General features: G+C 42.2%; 1 protein-coding gene across 1 annotated transcript; it reads right to left on the bottom strand.

The window, feature by feature from the left end:
• Positions 1 to 859: 859 nt before the first annotated feature.
• LOC138946574 (atrial natriuretic peptide receptor 1-like) lies at positions 860 to 26,444 on the bottom strand. Its single transcript, XM_070318019.1, has 12 exons — positions 26,412 to 26,444; positions 20,133 to 20,225; positions 18,239 to 18,415; positions 13,462 to 13,627; positions 12,878 to 13,027; positions 11,842 to 12,046; positions 11,292 to 11,432; positions 10,709 to 10,832; positions 8,091 to 8,334; positions 7,014 to 7,112; positions 2,361 to 2,452; positions 860 to 1,643 (listed from the first exon to the last, which is right to left on the bottom strand). Exons 1-12 carry the CDS (start codon positions 26,442 to 26,444, stop codon positions 1,533 to 1,535), a joined length of 1,635 nt encoding a protein of 544 aa, XP_070174120.1. The 3' UTR covers positions 860 to 1,532.
• Between the last annotated feature and the right edge of the window lie 274 nt (positions 26,445 to 26,718).

Here is a 26,718-nt window from a genome sequence, read left to right as displayed (position 1 = left end):
CACCAGGAGAGTTTCTTGACGTCTGTGCGTGTTTTCCGTGCAGGATTCTCCCATCAGGAGAGTTTGAAGTCTCGTAGCATTATTTTGCCCACAGGATTATATCAACATGTCGTTAGCTGGCACTGTGTTCATTATTCATTTCCAGGACGAATTTACACTGTGCCTGTGTCAATAGTTATATATCCATTCTTTGCCTTAACATTGATCTCTTCAAATTATTTTCTTTTGCAAGTAGGAATCTACGCACACGAATGTGTCCATAATCCTACTTTTAAGAGTAGTCCATAGCCAATCTGCAAACAGTAACCTGTGCATACATCTTTTGAAAACAGTCGTCCATAGCCGTTCTGCAAGCAGGTATCAGTCGCCGCATTGTGAAAACAGTAAGCCATATCTGTTTTGGTAAACAGAATTCTGCTGGTACTTTTGTTGTAAGGGTAGGCCATAGCTTCATTACTGAAAGAAGACTACTCGTGTTCACTCTCAAATGTGTTCATACATCGTCTGCAAACAGCAATCAGTCGATCGTTCTTTTGCTCAAGAAGGAAAAACTTCGTATTTTTTCTAAAAACTACAGATTTTCTTCACGTTTCCCTAGCACACTCGAAAAAACTTTACATCACAAGCAAACACGAATAAGTGCCAATACGTCCATACTTTTTTTCTTGCAAGAGAAAATCTGCTACAACTTCTCTTGTAGACGGTTCCTGATTATGTCCATACAGCACGTAGAAGTTGGTACTGCACTGCCTTCTGCAGGATGTTCTACGTCCTTTTCTCGAATTTTGTCATGTGAAAGCTTTAACTCATTGACTTAAGCACGTCAATTCCCATTCAGGATATCCTACCTACGTCTGTTTCCTGAACTCCGTCAAGTTAAAACTTTCACTCAATGGCTCAAACACGTCAATTCCCAGTCAGAATGATTTGCGTCCTTTTCTCGAACTCCTTCGCGTTAAACTATTTAACTCATTGACTCCAACACGTCAAATCTCATTCAAGATGTTCTGTCTACATCTGTTTCTCGAACTTTTTCCACGTGAAACCTATCACTCAAACACGTCAATTCCCAATCAGGATGTTCTGTTTACGTCTGTTTCTCGGACTTTTTTCACGTGAACATTTTTTCACTCAAACACGTCAAATCTCATTTAGGATGTTCTCCCGACGTCTGTTTCTCGAACTTTTTCCACGTGAAACCTATCACTCAAACACGTCAAATCTCATTTAGGATGTTCTCCCGACGTCTGTTTCTCGAACTTTTTCACGTGAAAGCTATCACTCAAACACGTCAATTCCCAATCAGGGTGGTCTGCGTATTTTTCTCGAACTCTTGTTCTTGAGGCAATTTTTCACGTGAAAGCTTTCACTCTAATGCTTCAATATATATCCATTTGACTTCACCGCTGGCAATAGTTCTGGTGTTTTTGTGCGGTATCCGTCAGGATTTTCTACGTCTTTTTCTCGAACTCTTTCACGTGAAAGCTTTTTACTCACATATCATCCCACAAATGATATTGTCAGAGCTTACTCTAACGTATATCAATTCCCACTTGTTCTTTCACCCCTGGCAAGAGTTTCGGTATGTTCACGCTGTAACCGTCCTTCCGCTTCAAAAAGTACGTGGTGATCTTGCCTTTGCCCTGAAACAAGGGAAACAAATCACAGCAGTTTTGATTCCATTCCCTGTTTGACTTTGTATCCGCCGTTAAAGGTATCGTCTTTCCCGCATACACGATTATATACTCACCGCTTTGGGAGACAGAAAATAAAAATAATTTTTCTCATTATTTATTTCTGTAACCTTTAAAGGCCCCGTGAATAATTGTTTGTCTGTTCACTTAAAAGACCGTTGGGTCGATATATTTGTGATTGTAACGTAATTTTATCTGAGATCTGGTCAGGCTTTTGTGCGGAATAAGACCATTACTACACTGGGCCACATACCATGAATGATCATCCCGGATGTTCTCTGCATACTGTGGTATTGTTTTAAAGAATTCATTTTGGTATCTGACCAAGTGTGAAATGGTCGTATACCACATTAAAGCCTGCCCAGATTTAAGACCCCCCCCCCCCCACACACACACACACACACACACACAAAAACACGACCCCCCCCCCCCAAAAAAAAAAACGGCCCCCCCAAAAAAAGTCACAGAAGTGACGTATTTTAATATCTCCGCATCAAGAATGTTGCATACTCTCTCAGATTAAGTGTCTGGTTTTTGTTTTTTAAATTTGTTCACAGCAAAAGTTCAAAACGTATTGATATAATTACTGACATACTACTTGCAACATGTCTTACATAACGTAACACAATCCAATAAAACGGGGCAAAAGTGGTATGGAATATTCACCTTCATTTCAATGGTACCGCGCGATTTCAGATGATAACCACCAAGTTTGTCCAGGATGGCTTTGCAATCTGGGCTCACGTGAATATGCATGGCTGAAAAAGTGAAAACACGTTGGTTATCCGCAGGGACAGCCCTAGTTAATTAAAAAGCCCAGAGTGTAAACGATGTTTCGGGGGTATGAGGGGGGGTGGGGGGTGGGTGGACGGGGCAGAGGGGGTCGTGTCAGAAACAAGTAATTCCTAAATAGTTCAAGATTCTTGTTTGCACACTCTCTGCGTTTCTGTTTAGTTTCTCGTGATAACACTGATAAGGTACATAACATCAGAGGGATTTTTCCTTAAATAGACCTTTTTCATTTAGATTTTGGCGCATGCGCTGTGATATTTATTGTCAGATCTACCGAAACAAGGGGGCAAAAGGAAAAATCGACAACGAGGCTTGGTGCAAAGTAAAGTGCGGAGACGACGAGGCAAATACTACTGTTGTGTTTACAACTGCAAGTGCAACAGTGGAAGGAAGAAAGAGAAATACGGTGGACAGAATTTGTCATTGTATAGCTTTCCGATGGGTGCAAGTGCGAAGGCGCAACAGCGAAGAACGCGATGGGTGCACGCAACCCGACGACAGGGGTTTGTCGTGCCATTGAAAAGTCTGCTCGCGTCACTTCGTGTCTGGCAATGGCATGGCCATCAACGATTCCAACTCCGTTGACTTCGTACCCACCCTTAATCTTGGATTTGAGAGAACATCAAGAACAAGTGACACTAGCAGAAAGACACGGTACTGGTCGGAGACGTGACTTTGTCCGCTGAAGACCGACGACAAGCAAGCGGTTTTACTTCCCCCCAGTGTTAACGCTGAAAATATCATCGGAACTGGAAGAGACTCAGAGCCAAGTAAGCTTTGTTTGTTTTTATCAATTTATGATCTGCTGACTTCAAATTGTCTTCTTACATCAGTGTAAAAGATATTTAAAATGAATCGGCAGCCCAAAAAGGATGCATAGGAAGGGTCACGAAACAGATTCAAGATTATGGAAAACAAACAAACAAGATCTAGACATATATATATACTAGAGGAATACCCGGCTTCGCCGGGGTGAATCGCGAGACAGAGACAGACAGCGTGGCGGTTCACCACAATCACCTTTGAAGGCGAAGTCCTCTCAAACGGGATTGAGAATTTTAGAGCTTATTTCTAAGCCCTATATTATATGTTATGGCTTCTCAAATGCCAGAACATACAGACAGACAAAAGCCGCCAGACCCCATCACAAACAGAACTCTACAATCCACAGGTGTTGCCTCCACACACACACACACATACACACACACACACACACACATACACACACACACACACACAGAAGCCGTATATATCTATCTATATATATAAATATATAGAGAAAGATGATTTTTCGATAAATAGATTCGACCTTTGCACTTTTACAGTGAGGACAACTTACGGGTACATGCAAGGAAAGCCCACAACTTCTAAGGCGAACAACTCTGCAGAGTCTGCTGTGAAGGGCGACGGTAGTCTCCCTGTCACACTCGACCCCCTTTGAATGAACTTTGTCCCCAAAGTTCCGAACCATGGACCCGCCAAGCTTAGGTCCCTCCCAGGTGGAATGGGAACAGCACGAAAATGATTCAGTGGCCTGAACATTTCATGTCGAGTCCCATCGCTGTCGACGACGCCAAATGTAACCAAGTGCCAAAACACCACAATTACCTTTGAAGGCGAAGTCCACTCAAACGGGATTGAGAATAACTGTTATGGCTTCTCGAAGGAAGGCCTGAACATACAGACACACCAAAGCCGCCAGACCACATCACAAACAGAACTCTACAATCCACAGGTGTTGCCCGCACACACACACAAACATACACACACACAGAGAAGCCGAATATATATATGTATATCTATATCTATAAATATATAGAGATAGATGACAGTGTATTTTTCGCGTGGCTATAAATTGATTTGACCTTTTCACTTTTACAGTAAGGACAACTTACGGGTGCAAGGAAAGCGTTCTGGACAGTGCAGTGACATTCTAAAAATAGTAACGTAGTAACGGGAATATGGATTGACGCCACACGAAGGAAGGGAGATAAACGCTGAAAACACTGGAGAAGATAAGGAAGAGTTACTGGGAATGGATCCAGAGAACAACCAAAATCGGTTCAGCGCTGCGCGCTGAGAGCACGTGTTGAAATATCTCATCGACCACGTTGTGTCCGGGGTGTAGCTGAATATGGCCACCAAATTTGAAAGAGATCCATCGAGAACTTTGGCCGTGCATCGCGGACACACACACACACAGACACAAGTCGTATATATATATATATACAGAGATTTACAGAGCAAAGTCCCTTTGTGGAAGACGTATCGCAAGGTAATCTAGTTCCTTGCATCCGGACTTCTTGGGTCAAAATTGAGGCCTTGAAGAGTCGTCCGGGGAAACTTGTCTTGTCTTGAAGCATACCTGAAAATGAAATTATTTTTTTTACTTGACACTGAAGCAAATCTTATGCTGGGTACAGATGCTAAAACAAGTTGCGCCAGTCTGTCAAACTCACAGAATGATACTGAACGCAGTACATTTCACAAGGACAATGCTTAGCTGAAAACCAGCATCCACGTCGAATAATGTAAGTGGCAACCCAGCATAGCGCAGTAGAAAAACCGTCCCACAGGAAAGCGCACTTCCCTGTGTTTAAAAAAAAAATCTGTTTAACTTTCTAAGCTTGTAGCCCTGAAAGTCCAAAAAAGGGTGCACTAGCCTCTGGCTAGTGATTCTGAAAACGTACTAGCCAGAGAGCAAATTTTACGAACCAAACCAACAATTTGATTCAGCATCTTTACTCGCATTTGGCGAGTAGATGAACATTTCTACTCACCAGTTACATGCTTCCACTCACCATGGCGAGTAAAATACTTGCCACTTTCAGGGCTGGTTTGTTTCTAACCTAAACATAATGTTGTAGTTTTCCGGAAATTGCTCTACACACAAACAAACAATACCGCCCTCGTCTCTTGACTAAATGTAAAATGCATAGTTTGATGATGCACTTTCTAAATATCACTGTTTCTCTTTCCCGAGTCTGGTAGCTGTTGTAGTTAACAAGCTCTATATTTTAACTTTGAGACTTATGTTCTGAAAAAAATAGATCACACTCTGATGTAAACCTTTAGGTAACGCAACCCTAATTTCTTTAATATTAATTATTAAACAAACTTACTTAACAATTTGTATGTCATCGAGAGCAGCTGGTGCAGTTTTCTTGGCAGCATGCCCCTTCCACATACATTTGTAGTGTGTACAAGTTTTTTCTGCTAGCACAGTGTCGATTCCTTCAGCCGTGTAGTGTGAAGCAGCGAAAAGTGTGGCAGCCACATGGTTGCAAGACTGTCCTTTCTGTGTAAAAACAACAACACACAATCAAATTCCGTTGGTGTCATCTTGATTTTCCTTAGCCTGCTGATAACAATTCAATTAAGTTTATCTTTCCTAGGAATTCCTACAGAGAGCTTGTAGGCGCATGCTGTTGATATATAAAATATATACCGGCTCAGAATGGAATTTGATCTTACTGCAGTGATAACCTTCATTGACAAGAGGATTCACAAACACGTGTACACACATTAAATAAAACTCCGCACTCAGGTACCGGGTATATTGAACATGCCTAGCCAACATGGCATGGTCTCCTGGAGATACTGATTGAAATTACATAAACATGATGCTCATAACTTTGCAGGCAGACCTTTTCATTAGAGAATAATGAATCTCTGTGTGTGTTTGTGGGTAATGCATTATATGACTGAGTATGAAAACTGATTGTGTGAGATATCATGTAACGCAGCCCAACAACACTTACCCAGCAACACACTCGCAGTAGGCTCCAAGTGCCTGTCCGTTCAGCGTCACTACAGCATTCACTTTGTTGCGAGTCTGCTTCATTGACGTCAGCACACTCGCTCTGAGTCTGATCACCACAGTTGCTTACTGTTGTGCCATGCAAAAATACATTTTCTGCACACAGTATGTGCATCGTTTACCCCAAGGTTTCGCATTCTTTGCGCTGGATGCGTCGTATAACTTGTCCGATGTCGAACGTCGACGCAGTAGTATCAGTAAGTAAGTTGATCCAGAGATCTGTATCTGTGGTCGATCACATCTGCTTCGCTTATGCAGAGGAAGTTCGCCAAGTCTTTCGTCCATATACCACCAATAGCCGTTTGAAACCATACCTTCGTGGATTTCCTTGACTTTTTGTTCATGATTTTGAACAAGATAATCCGTTTTCTTGCAGAATTTCTCAAAGTAATCCTCTCGCAATAGTACTTCGAGCACCGAAAGTGAAAGAGGTATTTCAGGCCATGCTTCTATTGCCCTCTAGTTCCGGTTATCAGAGAGAGGCTGCCGTGCCCTAAAATCTGATTGGTCGAAACGCTGGGGGCAAAGGTTATACGAAAAAGGTCTATTTGGCTTGCTTTTGAGCGTTTCCTTTTTGAATTTACAACTTATGCTTGGGATCTTTTTTATTCTTTTTTCTTTGGGAGGGGGGGGGCCTCTACATCTTTTATGACATCCTTCTGATATGATATGAGAAATGACGTCATTCTAATGAACCAAGGACTTACGCAATCCCGAGGATTCCATGCTTGCAGCGTAATTGACGGTGTCTCCGAACAGACAGAAGCGAGGCATCTTCTGTCCCACTACGCCGGCCACTGTGGGCCCTGTTGAGATAAAAAGGGTAAATTATTATGTCCAAAACAATGTAAAGAATCTCTCTCTCTCTCTCTCTCTCTCTCTCTCTCTCTCTCTCTCTCTCTCTCTCTCTCTCTCTCTCTCTCTCTCTCTCTCTCTCTCTCTCTCTCTCTCTTTGTGTGTGTGTGTGTGTGTGTGTGACCTCAGTTGCATGCAGGCTGCTTTAACCCCTTCTTTAACTGTTTCCTTACGGTATGTAGAATAAACACAATACTACATGGCTTGCTGTGTTGTACCCGATTTCAACTCGTTGCTTTTTTCAAATACTGAACTTCTTTGCCACTTCCTTCGGAGACAGGAAGCAGAAACGATAGAATGTGTACGTCACGCCATTGTATACAACTCTCCTGTGTTCACTTTCAAGTGAATAACTATCGTTCTGATATCATTTTAAAGTGAAGCTAAAGAAACCTGGTATCGGCACTGCTGTGCATCTCCTATGATCTCAATGGTATCAAGGCACGGGTCATAGCCCTTTGCCGCGACAAGGTTTGCCGATACCGGCACTTGTCTTGTCTAGACAGTGACGTCATTCATAGATGACGCCAATCATAAATGACGTTTGTCAAGGGAACTTATGCTTTCAAGTGTTGCTGCTTCCAGTGACAGGAAGGTATAGAGATTGATCATTGTATACAATCAATTTATCATTGTATACACAAATTACACAAACGTCATCTTGTGAGGGACCAAAAAATATTGAAACTCTCGGATGATTTTTTTGTGTGGTATCAAAAATCATCCTCGAGTTTCAATATTTTTCGGTCCCTCACTCGATGACGTTGTGTAATCTCTATATCCCCATTGTGAAGTCTTTTCGAACTTTGTTCCGCTTTTAACATCAGAGATTTTACTTCAAAAGAGAGGATCAAAAAGAGACTTCTTGGGCTTTGTTTGTTTTAATCGATATCATATTATGTCTTTGAGACGATGGATCTTCCCATTACCTGAATGAAGGCCGACCCTCAAAGAAAGCTGATGACCAGGACAGTGTGGGATCGTGAAGCTGAGAACGGCGCAGAGAATGTCCAGTGCAGCAGTGGCGATCTCCCCGGCGTGCAGATCGCCGTTTCGGACAGGCAGACCGCTGACCAGCATGTAGGCGTCACCGATCGTCTCGATCTTGTAGGCGTCGTGCTTGTCCACACAGTTGTCGAACACCGTGTAGAGTTCGTTCAGCATTGTCACCACCTAGGGTAAAGAATTTTTTTTTTAACAAGAATGGTAAGGCAAAAAAAAAAAATATAGGTGTGGTTAAGGAAACATAGCCAAAAAAAAATAGGATAGGAAGGTAGGCAATCACTTTTTTTCTACTTTTTTTTCTAATGTGTACAAAATAATTAAACCTATTTGACAGGGAAATAAGTGTGCGACTCGAGCGCTGTCGCTTTCATTGCGTTTTCTGACAAATGTAATAAAAAGTTATAGGGTCGGCCCCTAAAAATAGGGTAGGTCGGGTTACCGTAACCACACCTATTTTTTTTTTTTTAGGCCTAAGCAGGGATGGCCAAATCGTCCGCCCGATCGCCAGGGGCGAGTAAACAATCCGCCGGGCTAGTAGAAACCGCCTGGCAACTTGCCCGGCTGGCCAGTGAACATTTTGGTCCAATGCAACACTTTTGGTTGTAATATCGAGTTTCAAAGCCATATAAACACTGCAGATGCCGCAACTGTGGCGTATACTGGGCCGGCGACATTTCTGGCGGGCTAGTGACTTTCTTGAAGTTACTCGCCCGGCTGGCGAGTTAAAATTGTTAGATTTAGCCATCCTTGGTAAGTAATTGTAACGTTTGATTGTTGACAAAACAAACCATTCACAAGAACATCAAACACTTTATAGTGGACAGACAAGCAAACAATTAAGATTAGATAAAGAATAAAAATTAAAATAAAAATTAAAAAAATAAAAAGATTAGATAAAACTTATCTGATAATGTGTTTTGGGAGGAAATGATTTGGTTTCTTACGACGCACGAGTACAAGATCTACTATACAACAAGCGTCGGGGTGAGCGACTTGATTTGGGTAAGGTCGTTTTTTAAGTCACCATTTCGTCTACGCAGTTGCTAATCGGCTTACAAATGTCGTTGAGTTAATTCTCAATGCCATCATCAATAAAACTACAAAACTCCTTTCACAAATTAACACCAACAAGAAAAAAACAATTCTCTTGATCCCTTGTTCTCACAGTCAAAAAAATTCAAATTCAGAAGCCGGAAAGTCGGCACGCATTAAGCCAATAAAGTGCGAGTCTCGGGACGCACTACATTTTCGTTATATTGCTTACCCTGGGTGCTGTTTTCAGACTGTACTCGTCAGCTAAGTCTTATGTAAGTATCACTGTGCGGGGGTGCGTTCCACTCAAGAAGGTTGATATTTCAACAAAGTTGAATTTCCTTTTGGAATATTCCGATAAAAAAGACAGTTCATACATGTATCACACAATACAAGTTCACAATTGTTTATAAGTACACAGGGTCTTAACAATAACAATAACAATAACAGCACTTTATTGTCCATTAAAATATTACATAAAAATGGAAATTTTTCTTCGGCACACCCTGTCTGCCTGTAAACGATTATAACAACAATTGTATAGGACGACACACATAAAACATAAAACATAAAAGGGATACAATCAAATATGATATTGCACTATGTAAATTTACCCTCTCATATCACAGGAGTTGGGTTTCACAGCCGAGTAATCACATTACAAATATTTCCCACACACCTTCACATGTACACATTGTTTGTTTTTTCCCAGCCGACCAGCCTCTACGTGATGCGAGAAGAATTTAAAATGGTGACTGCAGAAGGCAGGAATGACTTTTTAAACTGGTTTTTGCGTGCCAAAGGGACCTTATAACGTTTACCTGAAGGGAGAATTTCGAAACAGGGGTTGAGAGGATGGATCGGATCACGGACAATTTTGAGAGCTTTCCGCTTAATGGCAGCTTCGTAGAGACTGGTCAGCTGTCGTTGGGGTTGCCCAACAAGCTTGCTAGCCGTCGCAACAATGCGGTGGAGTTTAGCTTTGTTTTTAACATTTGTGGTACCATACCATGTCACAATGTTAAAAGTCAGTATGCTTTCAATCAAACTGCGATACACAAGTTCCATAACACTTTGATTGACATTAAAATATTTAAGCTTCCTGAGAAGAAAAAGTCGCTGCTGAGCTTTCTTATAAACAGCATGAACATGATCACTAAAAGTCAGCTTATTGTCAATTGAAACCCCAAGATATTTGAAGGTTTCCACAAGTTCAACTTCCTTGTCGCTTATTCTCACTTTTTGGGGACCACAATTATCACTCTTTCCTCCAAAAATCATTTCTTTTGTTTTGCCTACATTCAACTGCAAGAAACTGGACTTGAACCATTCATTCAGAAGATCAACTTGGGTAAAATACTTTGACAAAGTTTCGTCGTCCTTCAGACGCCCAACGAGGGCCATGTCGTCTTTGGGGCCCCTGGACTCAATCCGACCCTGCTGAAGGGGTCCATGTAACGGGACGCCCGTTGGGAGCCCTGCAATGCCAATAAGAAACAACTATGCTGACCTGCATCGGAGTGCTGCGAGATGCTAAAGCCGTGAAGCCAACAATGTCGGAGAAGAAGATGGTGACAGACTGGTACGACTCTGGTATCACTGCTCTTCCCATCTTCAATTCGTGTGCAACGGACCTGAAAAAATCAAGCACATTACCATGGAAACGGAACTGTTCAAGACCAGGAAGAACCTGAAATAGTATGTGTAGAATCAGTGTAGTTCTGCTATGAACATGCTCAATAATCATCTCTGAAAAGATGATGTTCGGAAATAAACTCAAACCTTCGGCGATATGTGGACTAACATGATCATGGTAGATTAGAAGGAGCAAAGTCAACAACCAAAGTTTTCATCTTTGCATTATTAGCATTTGTCCGGTTGTGCATTTTGTTTGTTCATATTAAAACTCGATAAATTCAGGTTTTGACTATTAAAAGTTCCATACACGTACCGTTCTAGATTTTTTTCTAGTCATATCTTGAAAATACATGTTCAGGCTAAAATCTTAATTATAGCATGGACAGTGAAGAAGAGGTCAATGACCTGAAACAGAATGATTCATAAAACACATGCTTGAAGTCGTAAGAACATACTTGGGCAGCATCCTGGAGAGTAGCTCCTCCGTCTTTCTCTGTTCTTCCGCCAGCTGCTGTGTTCTCTCCTCCACCAGCTCTTCAAGGTTGTCTGCGTACTTGGTCACCATCTGAAGCATCTGGTCCACCAGGTTGCCCGCCCTGGGGTCAAGGACAAAAGGTCACGAGGTCAAGGTCAAGGATTTCAAGGTGACACATTTCATCAGCTGGTATGAGAAAATGTAAAAGAGAACAACAAAACAGTAAGGAACCGGCTGGTCTGTTGGGTCTAGCAGTCAACGATTTCTTACATTTTTAATCTGTACCTACGATCTGCAGACCCGGCGAATCTTCTTGTCCTCCCCTCCTCGCACATACCTTTCTGTCGCTTTTATAATAAAAGACGTTTGTATTCCACTCACGATCATCAGGCCTGGCAGGTCTTCTTGAGGTTGGCCGAGATGGTGTTGAACGAGAGTCTGAAGAGCGGGTACTCATCCCGACACTCTACCCTCTCCCGTACCTTTCTCTTGCTGTTATTATTAATTTATTAAAGTTTTTTTTCACTCACGATCCATATGCCGCGCGAATATTCTTGAGGTTGGACGAGATGGTGTTGAAGGAGAGCCTGAAGAGCGGGTACTCGTCCCAGCACATCACCATGAGGTCCAGCACGCCCTCGTCGCTGATCTTGTTGAAGTTGTCCGCCATGCAGCTGTCCGGCACCAGCGGTCTGAAGGGCGGGTTCTCTTCGTTCATCACCCTGTGGATCACCTCTGTACAAATCAGATTGTATTAGTGTGTGTCGTGCCGAATTCGCGAAATTGCCGAATTCGCGGGATCGGCAATAACAATAACAATAACAACACTTTATTGTCCATTAAAATGGAAAATTGTCTTCTACACGTCCACATTTTTGCCCGTTTCGCGTAATCAGAAAAACCCTGCTCATTTCGAGAAGTATCATGGATTGTCACCCATAGCAACAACATTGGTGATTATGAAAATAGTTAAACTAAGGATATAACGAGAAAGCAGGGTTGAAGATTGTTCATACAATCATCGTCGTCTTCGTCATCGTCAGCATTCTTTCCACCATCACCACCACGGCCACCACCATCATTTGTATTACTATCATCATCCCCATCATCATTATCATCATAATCATCAACATTGTGGCGATAACAAATCAAATGAAGCAAGGCGGACGACGTAGCAAGAAGGAAGACCTTTCAATCATCATAACCATCGTCACTTTCATTGTCGACGTTGTCATAATCATCATTATCATCATCATCATCATTACAAACAGTTGAAGCAAAACACTCTCACAAAGAAACAAGGGGCAACTTGCATGCACAACAACTAACCCTCAAAACTATGACAACAAGAAACCTCAGACTAAAGAACACAGGAAGCCCCTACATGGCAAAATATATTATTACTGATGACAAAGGCGGTGACAAAACACAAACTGTAAACAATGAAGATAACAAAACATGGGATGATACAAGACAAGTGTGTGTGTGCGTGTGCGCTTGGAGCTGTTATCGGGACTTACACTATAGAAAAGCGATTTATTTTTAAGGAACGCGGATTCAACTTGCCTTCCGCATCAGTCTCTTCGCCCAGACCAAAGGGCTGAGTGCGCATGACGACCTCGTGCATGATGATACCGAAGGCGTACACGTCTCCTTTCTTCGTTCCCCGAGCCATCATCGGGTTCCTCAGGATTTCTGGCGCCGTCCAGAGGAAGTCTGGATGAAAGATCGATTGATCGATTGATTGATTGATTGATTGATTAAAAGATGGGTGGATCGATGGATTGATGGATGGCTTGATGGATGGATGGATCAGCAGGTTCCGCAGGATTCTGTCGCTGTCCATAATAAGTCTGAATGGAAGGTTGATCGATTAATTTAAAGATGGGTGGATGGATTGCTGGATGCATGGATGCATGGCTTGATGGATCAGCAGGTTCTGCAAGATTTTGGTGCCGTCCACAGCCGGTTTGAGTGAAAGATTGATGGATGGATGGACGGATGGATGAATGGATGGATGGATTCATTCATTTAGTCATTCACTCATTCATTGGTTGAACTTAAATCTCCATTTAACCCCACTCTTACCCCCACCCCCCCCCCCTCCACCCCCCCAAAAAACCCAACATTATTTACACAAACAAACTCACTATAAAAGCGACGCCAGTCCCCCATATCTGGAAGCTTTTCGTCGTATCTGAAGTGTGGCATGTTGAGGTCAGTGATCTTGCAACACCAGTTCATGTCCACCACCACGTTGGTGGACTTGAGGCGGCCATGGACATTGACTGGACTTCCGTGCAGGTAACCCATACCCTGTGGACGGACAAACAAACAATTCTCTCCAAAAAATGACCATTCTCGGTTTGTTTGTTTGTTTATTTGCTTAACGCCCAGCCGACCACGAAGGGCCATATCAGGGCGGTGCTGCTTTGACATATAACGTGCGCCACACACAAGACAGAAGTCGCAGCACAGGCTTCATGTCTCACCCAGTCACATTATTCTGACACCGGACCAACCAGTCCTAGCACTAACCCCATAATGCCAGACGCCAGGCGGAGCAGCCACTAGATTGCCAATTTTAAAGTCTTCGGTATGACCCGGCTGGGGTTCGAACCCACGACCTCCCGATCACGGGGCGGACGCCTTACCACTAGGCGAACCGTGCCGGTACCATTCTCGGTTGAAGGTGCAGCCTTGGTACACAAGGCGTTATAGCGCTTTCATTCCCGATTCTCAAATTTAAGGGGCTTACTGTCCGTCAGGTCTAAGTGCCTATGTTGGACATGCGTTGGTTTATACAATTTGAAGTCCCGATTCTACTTTACTCCTGCCTTTTTATCCTAATTAACGTTTCGCCATATCAAGTCGATGTTTAAAACCATCCTAATACCCCCCACAAACACCCAAAAAAGTGGCAAAAAAGGGGATACAAATAAAAGTCGCGTGAAGCGATATAACAACAATTTAGTCAATCTGTCGGCCTCAAACTAAAAGATCAACACTTTCAAAAACAAGAAGGGCAAAGCCCATACGACTCACATGCTTGACCTTGACATGACCTTCAGGGTCAAGGTCAAATAACTAAACCTAGCAATGACATCATACACTAAGAACTGCTTTACACATTTTTCCTACCAAAATACATGTGACCTTGACCCAAGGTCAAGGTCATCCAAGGTCATGCAACACAAAGCTGTTAATTCAAGACATAGGAAGTACAATGGTGCTTATTGGCTCTTTCTACCATGAGATATGGTCACTTTTAGTGGTTCACTACCTTATTTTGGTCACATTTCATAAGGGTCAAAGTGACCTTGACCTTGATCATATGTGACCAAATGTGTCTCATGATGAAAGCATAACATGTGCCCCACATAATTTTTAAGTTTGAAACAGTTATCTTCCATAGTTCAGGGTCAAGGTCACTTCAAAATATGTATACAATCCAACTTTGAAGAGCTCCTGTGACCTTGACCTTGAAGCAAGGTAAACCAAACTGGTATCAAAAGATGGGGCTTATTTTGCCCCATATATCATATAGAGGTGAGGTATTGAATCTCAAAAACTTCAGAGAAAATGGGAAAAATGTGAAAAATAGCGGTTTTTTAGGCAACATTTATGGCCCCTGCGACCTTGACCTTGAAGCAAGGTCAAGATGCTATGTATGTTTTTTGGGGCCTTGTCATCATACACCATCTTGCCAAATTTGGTACTGATAGACTGAATAGTGTCCAAGAAATATCCAACGTTAAAGTTTTCCGGACGTCCGGACGGACGTCCGGACGGACGGACGGACGGACGGACGACTCGGGTGAGTACATAGACTCACTTTTGCTTCGCATGTGAGTCAAAAAAATTGTTTTAAAAAGCCAACACCGAGACAACTTAATTATGTACAACTAGAGGAATACCCGCTTCGCCGGGTAGCCGGCTTCGCCGGGATGAAATACTTAGAGCCGTACGCCGGCTTTGCCGGGTCCGAACAATGGACCCGCCAAGCTTAGGTCCCTCCCAGATTCGTGGAATGGGAACAGCACGAAAATGATTCAGTGGCCATAATGCCATTCCTGACCATATCGAGTCCCATCCTTGTCGACGAATGTAACCGTGTTAATCACCTTTGGAGGCGAATTCCACTCAAACAGGATTGAGCAATTTAGAGCTTATCTGTAAGCCCTTTTGAACTGTTATGGCTTTTCAAAGGAAGGCCAGTACATACAAATACACAAAAGCCGCCAGACCACATCACAAACAGAACTGAACAATCCCCAGGTGTTGCTCACATAGAGACACACACACACACACACATACACACACACACACACACACACACACACACACAAACACAGAGAAGCCGTATCTATAGAGAGATAGATGACAGTGTATTTTTCGCGTGGCTATAAATTGATTCGACCTTTGCACTTTTACAGTGTGAGTGAGGATAATTTACGGGTCCAATTTACGTTCTGGACACTGCGGTACGTGACCTTCTAAAAATAGTAACAGAACGCCGGGAATATCCGAAGATGCCCCCCTCATACTATAGTGCACCATACGAAGGAAGGGAGGTAAACGCTGAAAACATGGAGAAGATGAGAAGATAAGGAAGAGTTACTGGGAATGGTGAAATGAACACAAAAACAAAAATCGGTTCGGCGCTGCGCGCTGAGAGCACGTGTTGAAATATCTCATCGATGATATTGTGTCCGGGGTGTAGCTGAGTACGGTGTCCAAATTTGAAAAAGATCCACCGAGAACTTTGGCTTTGGTGTGTCGGTATGGGGGCCCGGGTAGCTGAGGTGGAACCAAAATAGCTGAGGTGGAACCAAAATCGGTTCAGCGCTGCGCGCTGAGAGCACGTGTTGAAATATCGACCAGGTTGTGTCCTGTCCCGGGTCTACCTGAATATGCCCACCAAATTTGAAGCAGATCCATCGAGAACTTTGGCCGTGCATCGCGAACTCACACACAGACACACACACAGACACACAGACACAAGTCGTATATATATATATATTATAGAAGGCTTCGCCAGTACGTAAACTTGACTAAATAATTTTAAAAAAAAACACGTCCCCTTTCTGTCTCTGCTATTCATTTTAAAACTGCTCATGCAGCCTTCGCAGATATGTTTCGCCCTTTCGTCAAGAGACCTTGTTGTGTATTCTACATGGCAGGCAAATGTGTGCCACTTCTTCATGCGGCAACATCTCGCAGGGATGGCCAAATCGTCCGCCCGATCGCCAGGGGCGAGTACAAAATCCGCCGGGCTAGTAGAAACCGCCTGGCAACTCGCCCGGCTGGCCAATGAAAATGCAGGTCAAATGCAACACTTTTGGTTGTAATATCGAGTTTTAAAGCCGTATAAACACTGCAGATCAACTGTGGTATGTACCGGGCCAGCGACATTTCTGGCGGGCTAGTGACTTTCTTGAAGTTACTCGCCCGGCTGGTAAGTTAAAAATTTGAGATTTGGCCATCCCTGCCTAACGACGAACGTTGGAAGGAGAAATGAAGACCCTGCACCATACTGTATGGGTGCAAGTGGAGGGAGGTACCCGAGTCTGAATTCCTGTTTCTAATTCAAATCAAGCCTGAAAATATTTGTCGACCAGTTTAAAATATGGGCAACGTGGGGTACCACCCAGAGACTCGCCCCGAACAGATAGGAGTGGAGGTCCTCTGTTGCTGCTCTACTTGCCAACCGGTGACTGTAGGTAAGTTAGCCTTTATGTGGCATATTAACAACAAGTCACCAGCCATGTTGCAGGTATCTTGAATGCACTGAACTCGGATCAGTAACCTATAAAAGGGACACTGTGACCTACTTTTACTGGTATTTGACCTGGTCAAGTCCAGTTGAATCATCATCTTCTTCTTCTTCTTCTTCTTCTTCTTCTTCTTCTTCTTCTTCTTCTTCTTCTTCTTCTATTCCTGCGTTCATAGGCTGAAACTCCCACGTACACTCGTGATTTTGCACGAGTGGGTTTTTGCGTGTATGGCCATTTTTACCCCGCTATTTAGGCAGCCATACGCCGCTTACGGGGGATAGTTCAATTTGATTTTCACTTACAAATATAAACATGTTACTCAAACCTGAAGTAACTGTACCCACTATATCATTGGTGTATACTTCCCCTGGCAATCTCATTGATGTCAATTTGCCGTTATCACTCAAGAATAAATTGTATCTTCAGGTCAAGTGTTTTGTGAAGGTATCCACACATAACACTTGCCCTGAAAATATCATATGTGTAAACTTACCCTTTCAATGTTACTGACGTCAATCAACTTATCCCGGCAATATCACTGACATCAACTTGCCCTGGCAATATTGCAATATTACTGACGTCAACTTACCCTGGCAATATCACTGACGTTAACTTACCCTGGCAAAATCACTGACGTCAACTTACCCTGGCAATATTACTGATGTCAACTAACCTTAGCAATATCAGTATCACTTACGTCAACTTACCCTGTCAATATTACTGACGCCAACTTACCCTGACAATAATCACTGATGTCAACTTACCCTGGAAATATCACTGAGTCAACTTACCCTGGCAATATCACTGACGACAACTTACCCTGGCAATATTACTGACGTCAACTTACCCTGGCAATATTACTGACGTCAACTTACCTTTGCAATATCACTCACGTCAACTTACCCTGGCAATATTACTGACGTCAACTTACCTTTGCAATATCACTCACGTCACATTACTGACGTCAACTTACCTTAGCAATATCACTTACGTCAACTTACCCTGGCAATATTTATACTGACGTCAATTTACCCTGGCAATAATCACTGAAGTCAACTTACCCTGGCAATAATCACTGACGTCAACTTACCCTGGCAATATCACTGACGTCAACTTACCCTGGCAATATCACTCACGTCAATTCAATTACCTTGGCAATATCACAGACGAAGGAGAGTTTAAACATCCAGTCCAGCCTGATGTTCTCGTTCTGCAAGACGTCTCTGAGCGATCCCTTGGTGCAGTAGCCCCATACAAGGCACACGTTGCCTGCCTCTATACAGGCCCCCTTCAGTTGATTGATGTTCGTGTGCTTTAGACTGCGCACCTTAAGTTGAACAACAAAAATAGCAAATGCTCAATCGACTCCCCTTCACAGTAAATGAGTGCATGTGGCCTTGACAATCAACAGAGGGCAGACTAATGTGTGAAGGTCATCTGAGGCTAAAAACTCAAGTTCTAATTTCAGAAACAGAAAACAAAAATAAAACAAGAAGGGCAAAGCCCATACGACTCACATACTTGACCTTGACTAAACCTACCAATGACATCATACACTAAGAACTGCTTTACACATTTTTCCTACCAAAATACATGTGACCTTGACCCAAGGTCAAGGTCATCCAAGGTCATGCAACACAAAGCTGTTAATTCAAGACATAGGAAGTACAATGGTGCTTATTGGCTCTTTCTACCATGAGATATGGTCACTTTTAGTGGTTCACTACCTTATTTTGGTCACATTTCATAAGGGTCAAAGTGACCTTGACCTTGATCATATGTGACCAAATGTGTCTCATGATGAAAGCATAACATGTGCCCCACATAATTTTTAAGTTTGAAACAGTTATCTTCCATAGTTCAGGGTCAAGGTCACTTCAAAATATGTATACAATCCAACTTTGAAGAGCTCCTGTGACCTTGACCTTGAAGCAAGGTAAACCAAACTGGTATCAAAAGATGGGGCTTACTTTGTCCTATATATCATATATAGGTGAGGTATTCAATCTCAAAAACTTCAGAGAAAATGTGAAAAATGTGAAAAATAGCTGTTTTTTAGACAACATTTATGGCCCCTGCGACCTTGACCTTGAAGCAAGGTCAAGATGCTATGTATGTTTTTTGGGGCCTTGTCATCATACACCATCTTGCCAAATTTGGTACTGATAGACTGAATAGTGTCCAAGAAATATTCAACGTTAAAGTTTTCCGGACGTCCGGACGTCCGGACGTCCGGACGGACGGACGACTCGGGTGAGTACATAGACTCACTTTTGCTTCGCATGTGAGTCAAAAATTGCTCCCCCCACCTCTTTTTTTTTACCCCCCCAAAAGTTGTGACCTTGATATTTGAAATTAGCTAGCTATTTACAAAAAACATACACACACAAAACTACGAGACGTCACTAAACGCAGATCCCTCTTTCGCCACCATATATAGTTTCTCCTGCGTATTCAAGGATTGCGTCAAGCAGAAAGGTCAAGTGTTTCATCGTTAAAAATCTTTAAATACCGGAAATGAAATCAGAAACCGGTCACGCATGAAATGAATGTATATGTATTCCCTGTTTTGGGTATATTATCCTCTAAATTTCTGTTTGTTGCATTCAGATGATAAAGTGTTATTGAATTGAACAAGTTGCTCATCCCTACCTCCCGTCCTCAACTCACCCATCCATCTATATATTGGATTGTTACACAGGTACTCACTCATATGATTGTTCTTCTTCTTCTTCTTCGTTCATGGGCTGAAACTCCTGTATGTGAATGACCGTTTTTACCCCACCATACGCCGCTTTTAGGGGATAGTTCAATCTGGGAAGCATGCTGGGTATTTTCGTGTTACTACAACCCACCGACTCTGACATGGATTACAGGATCTTTTCCGTGCGCACTTGATCTTGTGCTTGCGTGAACACACGAAGGGGGATAAGGCACTGGTAGGTCTGCACAAAAGTTGACCTGCCAGGCGGGATTTGAACTCACGACCTTCCGATCAGGAAGCCGATGTCTTATCTTCTAGGCCACTGCGCCCGTCTACTCACCTGATTGATTTCTGTGATGATGTTGGCGTCAAGGTGCACGTACTCTCTGTAGACCTGTTTGACTGCCACCAGCTGCTGGTCTAACACCGTCACCTGCAAACACAACATACAGTATCAGTTATACGGGGGCTTGGGCAGCTCAGTTGTTAAAGCACTAGAATTGTATCCGTGACCCTAGGGTCATGGGTTCGAATCCTAGGCCGTGACTGACACGGGTTAATTGTATGTGCAGTGTCAGAGACGGTATCCATGGCATGTGCAACCCCCGTGTCACCGCAGTGGCACGTTAAATACCTCGGTCGTTATGCCAGGTGCATGTTGTGCATGCCGATGTGGCATGCATTCACCTACTTTTTGTTATATTTAGTCAAGTTTTGACTAAATATTTTAACGTAGAGGGGGGAATCGAGACGAGGGTCGTGGTGTATGTGTGTGTGTGTGTGTGTGTGTGTGTGTGTGTCTGTCTGTGTGTGTGTGTAGAGCGATTCAGACTAAACTACTGGACCGATCTTTATGAAATTTGACATGAGGGTTCCTGGGTATGAAATCCCCGAACGTTTTTTTCATTTTTTTGATAAATGTCTTTGATGACGTCATATCCGGCTTTTTGTGAAAGTTGAGGCGGCACTGTCACGCCCTCATTTTTCAACCAAATTGGTTCAAATTTTGGTCAAGTAATCTTTGACGAAGCCCGGGGTTCGGTATTGCATTTCAGCTTGGTGGCTTAAAAATTAATTAATGACTTTGGTCATTAAAAATCGGAAAATAAAAAAAATAACAATTTATAAAACGCTCCAAATTTACGTTTATCTTATTCTTCATCATTTGCTGATTCCAAAAACATATAAATATGTTATATTCGGATTAAAAACAAGCTCTGAAAATTAAATATATAAAAATTATTATCAAAATTAAATTGTCCAAATCAATTTAAAAACACTTTCATCTTATTCCTTGTCGGTTCCTGATTCCAAAAACATATAGATATGATATGTTTGGATTAAAAACACGCTCAGAAAGTTAAAACAAAGAGAGGTACAGAAAAGCGTGCTATCCTTCTTAGCGCAACTACTACCCCGCTCTTCTTGTCAATTTCACTGCCTTTGCCATGAGCGGTGGCCTGACGATGCTACGAGTAAAATGGCATTGCGTTCAGTTTCATTCTGTGAGTTCGACAGCTACTTGACTAAATATTGTATTTTCGCCTTACGCGACTTGTTGTAATTACGTTTGCTCAAGCCATTGCACGATGTAACAAGTCGCGTAAGGCGAAAATACAATATTTAGTCAAGTAGCTGTCGAACTCACAGAATGAAACTGAACGCAACGCAACGCAGCAAGACCGTATACTCGTAGCATCGTCACTCCACCGCCCGTGGCAAAGGCAGTGCACGTGGAATTGACAAGAAGAGCGGGGTATTCGTTGCGCTGAGAAGGATAGCACGCTTTTCTGTACCTCTCTTCGTTTTAACTTTCTGAGCGTGTTTTTAATCCAAACATATCATATCTATATATTTTTGGAATCAGGAACCGACAAGGAATGAGATGAAAGTGTTTTTAAATTGATTTCGAAAAAAAAAATTTGATAATAATTTTTATATATTTAATTTTCAGAGCTTGTTTTTAATCCGAATATAACATATTTATATGTTTTTGGAATCAGCAAATGATGGAGAATAAGATAAACGTAAATTTGGATCGTTTTATACATTTTTAATTTTGTTTACAATTTTCAGATTTTTAATGACCAAAGTCATTAATTAATTTTTAAGCCACCAAGCTGAAATGCAATACCGAACCCCGGGCGTCGTCGAAGAGTACTTGACCAAAATTTCAACCAATTTGGTTGAAAACTGAGGGCGTGACAGTGCCGCCTCAACTTTCACGAAAAGCCGGATATGACGTCATCAAAGACATTTATCAAAAAAATGAAAAAAACGTTCGGGGATTTCATACCCAGGAACTCTCATGTCAAATTTCATAAAGATCGGTCCAGTAGTTTAGTCTGAATCGCTCTACACACACACACACACGCACACACACACGCACATACACCACGACCCTCGTTTCGATTCCCCCTCGATGTTAAAATATTTAGTCAAAACTTGACTAAATATAAAACAAGTCGCGTAAGGCGAAAATACAATATTTAGTCAAGTAGCTGCCATTTTTCAGCAAGACCGTATACTCGTAGCATCGTCAGTCCACCGCTCATGGCAAAGGCAGTGAAATTGACAAGAAGAGCGGGGTAGTAGTTGCGCTAAGAAGGATAGCACGCTTTTCTGTACCTCTCTTTGTTTTAACTTTCTGAGCGTGTTTTTAATCCAAACATATCATATCTATATGTTTTTGGAATCAGGAACCGACAAGGAATAAGATGAAAGTGTTTTTAGATTGATTTGGACAATTTAATTTTGATAATAATTTTTATATATTTAATTTTCAGAGCTTGTTTTTAATCCGAATAGAACATATTTATATGTTTTTGGAATCAGCAAATGATGGAGAATAAGATAAACGTAAATTTGGATCGTTTTATAATTTTTTATTTTTTTTTACAATTTTCAGATTTTTAATGACCAAAGTCATTAATTAATTTTTAAGCCACCAAGCTGAAATGCAATACCGAAGTCCGGGCTTTGTCGAAGAGTACTTGACCAAAATTTCAACCAATTTGGTTGAAAAATGAGGGCGTGACAGTGCCGCCTCAACTTTCACGAAAAGCCGGATATGACGTCATCAAAGACATTTATCAAAAAAATGAAAAAAACGTTCGGGGATTTCATACCCAGGAACTCTCATGTCAAATTTCATAAAGATCGGTCCAGTAGTTTAGTCTGAATCGCTCTACACACACACACACACAGACACACACACACACACACACGCACATACACCACGACCCTCGTTTCGATTCCCCCTCGATGTTAAAATATTTAGTCAAAACTTGACTAAATATAACTTAGAAGTAAACCGTGTTTTTATTGTGGCACTTTGTTGTGACCCGTTTTGTTGAGCGTTAATATGTTTACGTGAGATTCACGTGCTCCTTGTTCAGTTGTTGTGACCTGGTTTTGGTCGGAGTGTCACAAACTGCGTCGTTTAGTTCTAGAACACCGTGAGATTCACGTGCTCTTTTCCGTGTCTTGATTTTGGGGTGAGCCCTGCGAATCTGCGTTGCAAGTTTTAGAATACGTGTGACTCACGTGTTTTTAGCTTTGTGATGTCAGCTAGTTCCTTGGTCTTCTTTCTGTTAAATATACCGTTTTAAGTTTTGAGCATGCACGGAGTGCGTGATCGGTTACTGACTGGTTGTAAAATAGTAGTTTCACCCGATTCTGTCTTATAAATGTTGTTGGTTGGTCAATCCGGTGACCTTTGACTTTTGAATAACTATTCCATGTTAGGTTTTTGTTTCCATAAATACCACTGCTTGACTCCTGTCTCGTCAGTCGATTTGAGGGTTTTAGGAAGTGTTTGGTTTTGATCTGTAAACGTATGAAGGTTAAAGGCAGAGTAAGCCTCCCGTAAACCATCACAGATACGGTCAGGCTTTTACACACAGTACAAACACCCTTTCATTTAAACACTCACCAATTGAGAACATCCTAGGTGCCCTCCGTAAAGAGCGAACAATTTTCAAAGAATTTATTTTTGCGTGGTTTATCTTACCCCTGAGCCATTGTGAACCCGTGTGATCCAGTTTTCCCTTTTCACAATGCAGTCGTCATAGTTAGTCATTTGAATGCGACTCGACGTGAGCTTATCTACAATAGCACGTTTTTTATGCACGAAACAACGGCTGTGGTTCACAAGAACTCTAGCGATGGCTTGTGACTGTTGAGAGGAACGGCGATTTGCACTGATAAACCGGCCGTCGTCTGCTACGACCCTTGCGTGACCCTGCTTCCGGGCTTTTCTTTTTTTAAACTTTCACAACTTCGAATTGTTCTGATCTTGTCTTGATGAAAAACGAATTCTGTTATGATTAAAGAATGTTTGTGTAACAAGCTGTCAATTTATTATTTAGATTTTAAAAGTTAGGTCTAGCGCAAAAACGAGGCGCCGTTGTTGTTAACGGAACAAGTCTACGAAAATAAATTCTTGGAAAATGTCTCACGCTCGACAGAAAGCAGCCAGGATGTTCCCGTTCGGTGAGCGTTCAAATGGAAGTATGCTTGTACTGTATTTAGACGCTTGGGGAGCTCTGTGATGGTTTACGGGAGGCTTACTGTGCCTTTAACAAGTGAACCAACGGAGTGTTTCTTATGTTTTAACGTCAACGTAATGTTCTTGGAGACAGTTGTTTCTGAAGTGTGAATCGTTTTGTGCCCTTCGTTTGAGAGGCAACACGTTTTTGGTACTGCTGGTCAACCCACACAGCGCATAAGGTAATTTTGTTGTTACTTGTTTGTGTTGTGTTTTGGTCGCCATTTTGTAATGACTTTGTGAGTTGTTTATGTATAACGTGAGTTGAAAGTCTGACTTGTTGTAGTGTTTCTTTATTGTGTGTTCAACTGTTCTAGTGTTGTGAACGTACAGCAATGTTTTGTGGACGCTAGAAAGTCGCTAATGTTTATAATGATAACTTGTGTTTTCTGTGGTTAACGAAGTTCGAAGTGAAACGTTTTCTCCGACTTTTCCAGCCTTACGTTAAAGGAATTTAGGTAAAAGAGCTTGCGGTCTGTGGTGATCGTTTTGTAAACGGGCTTATTTCTGATAACGCTTTTGAGGGGAAGTGGATGAGTAAAATATCTTGTTTGTGACTTTGATTAACGCAGGAACATTGTCGTTAGGAGACTTTTTGGTATGACACTGACAGTTTGCTTTGTATTCCTGGCCTGATGAGTCAACGTTTTGTATTTTCCTGAAAGTAGCCATTTTGGTTTTAAACGTATGTATGCTAAGTTTCTTGAGTATTCTTAGTGCTTATGGTATTGTTGAACGTAAGGAACGTAATTCTTTATTGTTGTTGAAGGCCCGTCTAACCAACGAGTGTTTGGTATTTGTAACTGACTTTCTTGTCTGTTTGTCTTCGCCTGTCTTGTGATTGTTTATTTTTCTTGTTTTTACTTCTTGTGTTTTGTTAATGCATTTGATACTTTTGCCATGTCTAATAATTTGTTTTCTTTTCTCTTTTTCTTTCTGTTCATAAGTTTTTTACCGCAATACGTAGTACTGTAACTATATATATGCATTACTGATATCTAATATCAGATGTAAAACAAATAAACCAGTACTTTTGCGCGTTATCGCTTGTAACCTGTGTTTGTCATTTCGTATGAACAATATGTAGTACCAGCCTCGCTCACGAAGGCGCGCACACATGTGGTTCACTTCACCTAAACACGCACACACCTGGGTGGCCGAGTGGTAACGCACTTGCGCTCGGAAGCGAGAGGTTGCGAGTTCGACCCTGGGTCAGGGCGTTAGCAATTTTCTCCCCCCTTTCCTAACCTAGGTGGTGGGTTCAAGTGCTAGTCTTTCGGATGAGACGAAAAACCGAGGTCCCTTCGTGTACACTACATTGGGGTGTGCACGTTAAAGATCCCACGATTGACAAAAGGGTCTTTCCTGGCAAAATTGTATAGGCATAGATAAAAATGTCCACCAAAATACCCGTGTGACTCGGAATAATAGGCCGTGAAAAGTAGGATATGCGCCGAAATGGCTGCGATCTGCTGGCCGATGTGAATGCGTGATGTATTGTGTAAAAAAAATTCCATCTCACACGGCATAAATATAAATCCCTTCGCCTTGAATATGTGCGCGATATAAATTGCAAACAAAATTTTTGTTTAATAAAATCCCTGCGCTTAGAACTGTACCCACGGAATACGCGCGATATAAGCCTCATATTGATTGATTGATTGACACCTGGGTAGTTCGTGTTGCTGCTAGCGTTCCCCTGGGAAGAAGCGATGCTAATTTCCCAGCAAGGGGATGATGAAGTAAGGGAAATGAAATGCAAAGAAAGGACACGATGTGATATTTTGACTCGAACAAGCCCACTGTGGCTGTTTTCTTGAGATACACTCAGGATGATGAGCGACAAGAGATGATGCATGCGTGTCTTCGTGTTTTCCAAGCACGGAGACCTTCTCTATGAACTTCGGATATTTATCGTACGCGTGTGTGCACGAGGGGGGTGTGGGGATACCGAAGAGGGTTTGCATTATGTTGACTCCGAGAAATAAATATCTTGCGGAACCTTGGATTCGAACCCACACCTATCGCGACGAACTGGTTAGAAAGCCAGCGCGCTACGAACTGACCTACGTCCCCGCCCCCCTGCAACAAACCATCTACCATTGTCATCTTTTTCACGAGTTTTCATTCACAAACACCGGGGAAATAAATCCCATGTTCCCCATGCAATAAATCCCCGGTTACCATAGTTGCAGGAAGCAGGTTATACATGTATGGATAATCAAAAGCAACACCCAATAGAAACGCTCGGGGATTCTTTGGCTCTTTTCATTGGCGTTTCCCCAGACCTAAACAGACGACACTACTTTGCAAAGTTCCAACAAGAAGAGCAAACGCTCGATCGAGTCACTTTCGCAGTTCTGAATATTATATGAGG

This window comes from Littorina saxatilis, linkage group LG14 (assembly GCF_037325665.1).
Source record: "Littorina saxatilis isolate snail1 linkage group LG14, US_GU_Lsax_2.0, whole genome shotgun sequence".
NCBI classification, from domain to species: domain Eukaryota; kingdom Metazoa; phylum Mollusca; class Gastropoda; order Littorinimorpha; family Littorinidae; genus Littorina; species Littorina saxatilis.
The sequence above is the reverse complement of the archived record's forward strand: the minus strand, read 5'-3'. Positions and strand labels throughout refer to the sequence as shown.